At 45.8% G+C, this 9,205-nt stretch overlaps 1 protein-coding gene across 3 annotated transcripts in view; it reads right to left on the bottom strand.

Annotated features, from left to right (window-relative positions):
- Window positions 1–9,205, bottom strand: part of ARHGAP25 (Rho GTPase activating protein 25) — a 67,599-nt gene that overhangs the window by 9,132 nt on the left and 49,262 nt on the right. For all 3 annotated transcript variants that reach the window (XM_015571503.1, XM_006775333.2, XM_015571504.1), the window contains 3 exons: window positions 5,910–6,117; window positions 1,095–1,227; window positions 200–273 (listed from right to left, as the gene is read on the bottom strand). In XM_015571503.1, coding sequence (XP_015426989.1) covers window positions 200–273; window positions 1,095–1,227; window positions 5,910–6,117 — 415 coding nt within the window. The remainder of the gene's footprint in view (window positions 1–199; window positions 274–1,094; window positions 1,228–5,909; window positions 6,118–9,205) is intronic.

Below are 9,205 nucleotides of genomic sequence, written 5' to 3' on the forward strand. Positions count from 1 at the left end.
TATTAAATTTACTGGTGTAACATTGGTGAATAGGATCATATAAGTTTCAGGTGTGGATTTCTATGATACAAGATCTGCATATTGCACTGTGTACCTATCACCCAAAGTCAGGTCATCTTGCATCACCATATATGAGGCCCCCTTCACCCCTCACCCCCTTGACTAGAAACTGTGTAGCTGATACCGGGGGTGCTTCTACCTGCAGATGTAGCTCAAGAGGCTGTAGTTGTCTCGAGGAAGGGTGGAGAGCTGCTTCATCAACTCCTGCTGAGCCTGGGAAGACATTTTTAATACCAGTAAATGAGCCTGCTCACTTGCCAGCAATAAGACCTTGGAACCTAACTGGTGTGTCTGTGTAGCAGCAACACTTTGGCAGTGCTAGTGGAGTGTTACATCTCAAATGTTCATTAAGCAATTACTGTGGGTATGAGTTGTTGATAGTCCTTGCCTCGGGTTCTTGGAAGAAGAACAAATAAAAAAGTAACACTACAAAAAAACAATGAGCCTCTCCATACTGTTTTTTGCAACATTTTGTGAATTTACAGTTATTTCAAAATAAAAAGTTATTGAAAGACACACACAAAACTCTGAGAAGAGGAATTACCTCAGGGAGCCACAGACCGCACAGGCAGCTGAAGCTGAAAGGGACAAGAAAAGCTCCATCCTTCCTCTCTCTGGCACGTGCGTTCTCTGTATGCCCATGTCTGATACTTGTGGTTGTCATGGAGCTAGTACAGTCAGGCCTCTCACCTGCTCTCCAAGGTGGGCAGCTTGATCTTCTGTCCCAGTGGGTCTCAACAAGGCCATATTGCTTGAAACCCTTATCAAATGCCTCCTCCCTCTCTTACTAACTTTAAAGTGACTTTGGGGTATTTGATTAGGGGCCAATTCTCTATTGGATTGTTACCTCCCGTGAAGGCTGTCACCATGATTGGCTTCATTTGTCTTTGGTTTCCAGGGAAGTTCCTGTTGGACAAAGTATCTCACCAACAGGTATGGACCTCCTGACACACTGTTCCCTGCCTACCAGAATAGTGTTCAGTAGCCATCACCTTCTTTCCAAGCAGGACGCCTCACTCTAATGAGATACCAACCTTTGCCTCATCTGCATTCATGAGTTGCCCACAGAGCAGGAATCCCTCATACTGGCTCCAGGGAACCACAGGTTCTGGGAGGTCTCGGAGGTAGAGCTTTAATAGGGAGGCCACCGTGTGCACATCTGTATCTCTGGAAGAAAATAAGCAACACCCTTTGAAAGCAAAACTCCAGCAGTCTCCTCAGCTCCCCCCTGGTGATCCACTGAATAGAACCCAGGTTCCGAAGGGAAGCTTTGCAGAGGAGTAGAGTCTGATAAAGGTATACTGACCAAAACATTTTTGCTAATTCCTTTTTTGGAATAATCCCCCCAACACCTTTTCCTTTATCTATTCTGCCTAACTGCACCAAAGGCAAGTTCAAGGTCTACTTTTTCATTAATCCTTCAACAGTTTAATCTTCATTGCTTTCTTCTTCCTCCAAGTCCCTTAGCACCTCACAATTTAGCCTTCTGTACTTGGTGTCTCATTTTTCATGTGATAACTGCTTTATATCCATGGTCCATTGATCTATTTGATCCCTCAGAGTCTTAAAATAATTCTGAGATTCATTCATATATTTATGCCATCATTTATTCAATCAACAAGCTTTGAAAGAAACTATTCGGTGCAAGATACTATGTCAGGCACTAGGCTTTCAGCAGTGAGCCCAAGGGACACACAAGACATCTCACTTCATTGAACCTCAGAGGTGTGCAAACTTAAATGTTACCAAGTCATTACAATACTGTGTGGTTAGTGCCATGACAAGGGAAGTTCTGGACCTGGGATCATACGGAAATGTGGAAAGGGACACTTAACGCAGAGTTGGGGAGCTACAAGGAACTCTTCCGTCAAGATCTGTAGAGTGACCAGGAGTTCCAGCATGGGGCCGGCAGCATGTGGATCAGCCTGGAGCGGGAGGGAGGAGACTCGCTGCAGGAACTGAGACAACATTCATTAGATCGCCTGATTAGCGGAAAGAGACACGGGCTCTTCAGCTCAGCTTCTCTGGTTTACCGCAGGAGTTGATACACCAGGATCCCAGAGCCAAATCGGCCCGCTGCCTATATTTGTACAGCCAGCTAGCTAAGAATGGATTTTACATTTTTTTAATGGTTGGAGAAATAACTCAAGAACATTTCATGGCATGTGAAAACGACATAAATTTTGAATTTCAGCTCCCATAAATAAAGTGCTATAGGAACACACTATGCTCATTCATTTCTGTATAGTCTTTGGCCAAGTTGGGATAAGAGCAGAGTTGAGTAGTTGCCACAGAGACCATCAAGCCCACAACACATAAATATTTCATATGTGGCCCTTTTAAAACGTCTGCTGACTCCTGGTTTATAGAGCTGTTGCATTTATTCCATAGAGAAAACAAATATGAATCTACCATATACTGGAAGATCATTAGTAAAGAAATATTGATTTATTTCATATCAAGAAAAACTGATGTTCTTAAGAGATAGTCCTGATAGAATTCAGAAAGCTGTGATGTGGGAAGAGGTTCAGATAATCTGAGTGTCTCCTTTGGTCAGCAATTGGGAATATAGAATCTGCTGGTGGAGTACCTCCTAGTGAGAGACAGGAGGGGTGGATTGGACAGGAGGAGGAGAAGGGAGGCCTTAGGGGCAGCAGAAGTGAGAATGCCAGGACTTGACTAGAAAGCTCTGTCTTGGTGCTGTGTGCACATTTTTTAACACTTGTTTGTGACAGCCAGTGGTTGGAGGCAACCCTTTTGCAGCCCGTGAACTCTGTACCTCCGCCTGCACAGACCAGACGGCTGTCTATGCTCCATGGTGGACCTCAGGAAGTCAGGGGGTGGGGTTTCAGGAAGAGACTTCCCTGCTGAGTCATTGCCTAAAAATATCCCCAGGCAAAGCCCTTTTGGCAGAATACACAAGAAGTTCCCAAGAAAGTGTCAGGAAATCAACCAGCGCACACCTGGCAGGAGCAGCATTCTCCTAATGTCGCCGTCCATCCAGGTCTTAATCAGAATCCAGGGTCTACGGTTTGATTGGGGTCTCTCTCACCCCACATCCAATTAGTCTCCCCCAAGTCCCCTCAATTCTACTATGCAAATGTCACATGAATATCTCCAAGTCCCTCCCCTCTTTCCACTCCACTTTTCAGAAGGAGGATATTTTTTTGTCTTCCCCTCCCTCCCCCCACTCCCCCCACAGCAGGACTGCTCAGCCTCCTAAATCTAGCCTCCTGCCTCCAGGGTTCCATTCTCCAGTGCACTGTGTGTGGCCTGGCACAGCCCGCAGCACTCAAAACACACCCATAGAAGGAACGTAGAAAACAAAGAATTTGGAATGAGAAAAAGAGCATGGAGGATAGGTCAAGAAAACAGTCTTTTGAAGAGAAACAATAATAAAAACTACTAGACAGTTTAGTCAGGAGAAACTAAGACAACACGAATAGCCAACATTAGAAGAGAAAGGGGTTATAAACCACAGATACAGTATAGATACCCCAAAGTTGGCATCAAAGAACACAGTTAGCTATGTAAATCATCCTAGAGCACTGAAGTGCACTGAAAGCTGCCCATTCATTTTACCAGGGGAAGATAAGGCTACCTCCCCTGGCTAACTCCTCATGCTTCTTTATTGTGTCTCAGCTTAAATGTCATTTTCTTGGGGAGCTTCCTAAATCCACCAGACCATGTCAAAAACCCCTGTTCTAAATTCTCACAGTACCATCTCTTTTTCGTTTTTAGCACTTAATACAATGAAAATTAGTTATTTCTGTAAACTTTTGGTGGCCCATTGGAACAGGGCTGACTCGGATGTCATTGTTATAGTCTAAATTTCCAGCATGATATTTCCTGATTGTGCTGTTCCTCCAACCCAATGGAACATCCTTAAATAATGTTTTAAATCAAAGACTAAGAGCAAGTCAGGAGCCAGGTGGCTTCTGAGTTCAAGCCCTGGTCCAGCAGAGATGAGCCACGGCTCCCCATAGCTCTGCCCACCTTCCCTTGAAGCACTGATCTTATAACGCAGAATGTCTCTGTGCGTTTCTCCCAGAGACAGTAGGTACTGGAAGTGTACTAGCTCTGTGATCAGGCAGTAGCCAGCCTAGTAGAGGCTGGACAAAGATATGTTTAAATTCATGTTTTTATCTTGAATGAGAGCCTGACACACCTGTACTAGAATCTGCCAACACAGTTCCTTTGATTTCCTTCATCTAGAGAGGCAATTTTGGGGAACTCACAGTGAAACTGCACATGTGACCAATGTAGGGGTCTAGATGAGCACCACAAGGTGCATGTGGGCCCAAAGAACCAGTCCTGGGAAGACCCTGAAGGACCCTTCCTATTTCTGGGTGAGGGAACTCCACAGTTCTGGCAGCGGAGATGTGTGATAACTTCCCTCCTTCCAGATCCAAATATTTCAGAAGAATCAAAGACTGACTCTACCACCCAGGCTGATTTTAAACACGCAGGAGGCGAGGGCAGGTATTTGGCAATCCAAATCACCTCTATGCCTCCTGGCTCACTTCACATTGCTTTTGCAACAACCCACCTGCATCTTTTGATCAACGCAAAGCTAATTAAAAACATAGGAAGAAAAGTGAATATAAGGGTGGCAAGCTTAATTGAACGAGTGCCTGGTAATGAAAATCAATTTACAGTGATGCTAAAAGGTCCTTAAATTTCATGCCCATAACCTGGTATAAATCAAGTAACGACTCCACCCCACTGCTTTCCTATTAAAATATAGCACCCTTGCTACACTAACCTGTTATGTACCAAGAGCAGCAAAGACAGGCCTACAGTGGGCCAACCTAAGACAGTGGCTGTGAGAATGGAAATAGTTGGGTGTTAGAGATGCTTCGGAGGCAGAATGGAAACACTGGGAACTGGAGGGACAGGAGAGGGAGAGGGGAGTAGTGAGACTATCCACACAGCATGACACCCAGCTACTCACCCTTCCCCAGGATCAGCCCTGCTCCTCCGTCCTCAATAAGCTTGTGAAAAATTTCAACCTTTGGAAACTGGATAGTGCTCAGGCCTTAATTGCCAAATCTTAGTTTATGGGCCGCTGATTTGGAAAGAATAATGACTTTTTCTTGCCAGCAGGACAAGTGCATGCAGGCAACCAACGCAAATATTGCACAATAAGCAGAGCGCGTGCAATGTAGGGTGGTGGTTGTCCTAGCCGAGCGTGGCAGACAAGAAAACCTCAGCTGGGAGGCTGAAGGAGGTGGGGAGGGAGGGGAATGGTGGGGAGAAATGTCCCTGCACCAGATATGCTCCAAACAGGGCTGGGCAACATCCATGGGAAAACACCAGGCAGCCAACCTGTTAGTATGTACTCCCTCCAGAAGGACTCAGAACTAAGATCAGAATTGGATAGGACTGTGCTCTCCCACACTAACAAGGGCCAGTTCTGGTCGCTTCGGGAAAGCTGAGGGAGACCATCGCAGCCCTTGGATGTGGGCATGGTGCGTTCTCCACCACACCCAGTCTGTCGTACAGGCAACTCAGCCCCACGTTCCTTATCTGCCCTGAAAGCTGGGCCTGGAACTAGGACTCATCTTTCCCTCTACCCCATACTCCCCTCCTCCTGTATCCTAAACATCTCCTGAGTCTGCCCAGCAGGCTCTCGGTGGAGCTCACATCTCTCTCAGGTAAGGGATCACCATGCTCTCCTAACTGTGCCCCAGGCTCCCACATTCTCAACTATGAGCAAAACAAAGGCTCTTTCTGTTGCAAGCCAGGGCTCTTGGCAGTGTCTGTGTGAGTCCCATAGCTCAACTGGAAGAGAAAAGTCCTCTTACGCAAGTTAAGGCAGAGGGGAGGGCGAGGTGAAGGCAGTGTACCTGTCAAAGGAGGGCCTCTCCCCTGCGTCAAACGCATCCCTGAGCTGCTTCACCAGGTTGTCCTGCCCAGGCAGCCGGAAGATGCCCTCTTCATTCAGGCCATGTTCGAGGATGAACTCCGCACACTTCTCCACAAGGATGGGCACCAGGTGGGGGCCAAATTTCTGCTCGTAGGCCACGGTCTCATCCAAACGCTGGCCAAACACCGCTGGAAGAGAAAAGCAGCACCTGCCCATTATTTTGAGTCCCGTTGGATGAACTGACAGGTCAGAGCGCTTTGCCTATTTCTTGAATTTCTGTGTTGCCTATGACCTCAAAGGTTTTGGGGAAATGATACTAAACAAAATAGAGGAAACAAGTCGCCCACAATATTTCCTGGGGCTGGAAACGGGGCCAGTCTCTGTCAGTCTTTTTCTCTTGACACACATTTTTACGTATTTAAAGTAACAAGTCACTTTTATCGAGTGTGCTAGGAATTGTGTTCAGGGCTTTGCATATCTTTTCTTGTTTAACCTTGACAGCAATCCTATGAAGTGGTATTAACTGTTATGTCCACCTTACTGTTAGAGATACTGAGCCTTAGAGGCACTGATGAACCTGCCAAGGTCAGAGGCCAGGGCATGGTACCGTCAGAATTCAAGTCCAGGCAGTACATGCAAGAGAATGTGCTCTTAACCACAGCAGCGAACAGGTGATTTTGAATAACCTGCTTGTGTTATATCGCATTAAGCATAAGTCTGTCACATGGATGTCTCAGAGCGTGTTAAACCAGCGTGGCATTTGAATAATTTAGGTTGGTTTACTGTGCTTGACTATTTTAACATTGCCACACAGAAAACATATTCATTCGCCTAGCAGAGTTCCTGGAATGTACGTAGCACAATGTATTTTTTTCTAATTAATTGTTTAATTAATTATTTGACATTTGGATAGATGAGCCCAGGCTATTTCTTCTTTTGAACTATTTCCTTAGGGCAAAGTCCCACATGCAGAATTACTAGTTCACATGGCTTGAACATTTTAATCACTCGCTGGTATGCAAATCGCATTCCAAAAACATTGTTCCAAACGACAGTGCCTCCGGCAATCCATGCATGGACCAGCTCCGCCCCAGCCCTGTCAGCGCTTGGCTCTGGCCTTTTTCCACCCCAGCGGTGTAATAAAGTTAATTTCTAAATCAGGATAATCAGTGGCTACTCATTTTTTCCCACGAGGCCTGGAAGTTCAGAAGACAGGTTATGGTTTCAGCTCTGTCCTGCCTGAGTTTCCCTCTGTTATAATTAGGTCTGTGGCACCAACCACTTCAAGCCCTGGACACGGGTTCCCAAAGCCTTTGGTTTTTTTCCCATGATTCTCTCTCTAGTTGGTCCCCTGGACGAGTCTCTAATTAATGTGGATTCCACCTACCAAGAACTCTAATGGGTTCTCGAATCTCCCATGTCCCTTTCCACTCCTACCCATTGTCCCAGGCCAGCCCAGGCTGGATTCCTCTCTCATCGATGACAGTGTCTCTTCTCTTCTACTATGTTCAAAGCCCTCCTACTACTTACCTTTCTACACCACTGGTCTACCTGAGTGTATTCCCCCTTATTTTTAATAGTCAGCCACTTCTTCCCAAATTACCACAGCAGTGTTTTTCAAATTACCCTTCAAAATCCTCGGGGTTTCCTCTGAAGCCCTTCCCTCACAACATCAAGTGCTTGAGAGGTGAGGGCATGGGATCCAGGAGCAGCTGAACAAGTGGGTCTCTGTTCTCCCTACTCCCAACCAGACCTGCTGGGCTGTTGTCTGTTTCACTTGTGTTTCAGTGACACTGATTAAATATTTCTGTGCCTGAAGTTTGGAAGCTGGGGCTAGCATTCTTTAGATTGGCATTCAGTCTGGCACCCACCTACCTTTCTGGCCTGACTTCCTGCCACACCCTCAAAGGAACCTCGCCTGGTGTTTCGAAAGCCCACAATGCTCGCCAGTGTTCATGCCCTTGAATGGTCCCTTCTCACTGCCCAGTCTGTTCATCTCTCCCCTCTCTGTCTGCTGGAATTCCATTGGTCTTCCTTGGCTCCATTCAAGTATCGTCGCCTCTGGTAAGCCTGCCCTGACCCCAGCCTGAGAGATTCTATCTCTACTCTGTGTATCCGTATTCTTCTCAAATATCCCAATCCCTTTCCACACTGTGCTGTAATTATGCGTATACCCCTGTGCCCTCTATATAACTACAGGCTCCCTCATGCCAGAAATATGGGGTTGGTCTCTTTTTACTCCCAGTGTTTAGCGTAGGTCTTGGCACAGGTAGAGTCAACAAATTTTGCTAAATTACTTAATAAGTCATTTCATCTTCAAGCAAATGCTTTCCATGATTCATGATAATTTTGGCATTTATTTAGTTTAAACACTAGTCGAGATCTCAGCAGATAAAGTCAGCTTTACGCTAACATTTATTGAGTACCCTGCCATGTGCCAGGAGCAGGCCACATGGCATTCCATTGGCTATCCACAGTAAGGGACTGTTATGCTCAATTAGTTTGTCATCAAATTATGAAAATGAAAAGACCCCATGCAAAATAATGGAAAACAATGAGAGAATGTCAATACAATATAAAATTAGATTGCTGTTTGTCCATAAAATGACCTGGGTAGATATATTCCCCAAATTGGAGGGAAATAATTAAAATTATCTGACTTAAAATATAGGCTACATGGCATTTATAAAATTCCCTTTGAGGGGTCTAGGGAGAAGCACTTCAAAGGGAGAGGTGGATGTGTTTCTGAGTAGATGAGATTTGAATTCAAGGGGCCCACTGGGCCTCCTAAGGAAAGATTTCCCACACACAATGTGACAGTGTACACACAGCTGTCAGAGCTGTCAAATGTGAGCAGCATTTCCAAGGGTCCCAAGCAGAAGGAAGGTCCACTCTGCAGGTGATCTGGAATCAAGCTGCTTCTTATACCCCTCTGCACAGTCAGTCCTCTAACTTTTCTCCTCCTCTGAGTCCTTCAGTCTTGTCCTGTGTTCCTTCTCTTTTCCTCCCATACTCCACAGTCAGTCATCTCAGTGTCACTTTCACTAGTACACTCATTCCCCACATCTTTTCTCTCCATCATCTCCATTCTGTTGTTTTCCACTCCTTCTCCATGCCTTTATCAGGCCACTGGGAGCCATGCAGGCATGTAGCCTAACATTTCATGGACATGTGTATTTCCAATCTCTGTAAGATCGGTTCCAAAGCTACACCACTTCCCTTGAACTCACCACCATTCCCTCTCCTGGCTCAGCAGGTGACCTTGTCTCCTCTTTC

This window comes from Myotis davidii, unplaced genomic scaffold, assembly GCF_000327345.1.
Source record: "Myotis davidii unplaced genomic scaffold, ASM32734v1 scaffold247, whole genome shotgun sequence".
In the NCBI taxonomy this organism is placed as follows: domain Eukaryota; kingdom Metazoa; phylum Chordata; class Mammalia; order Chiroptera; family Vespertilionidae; genus Myotis; species Myotis davidii.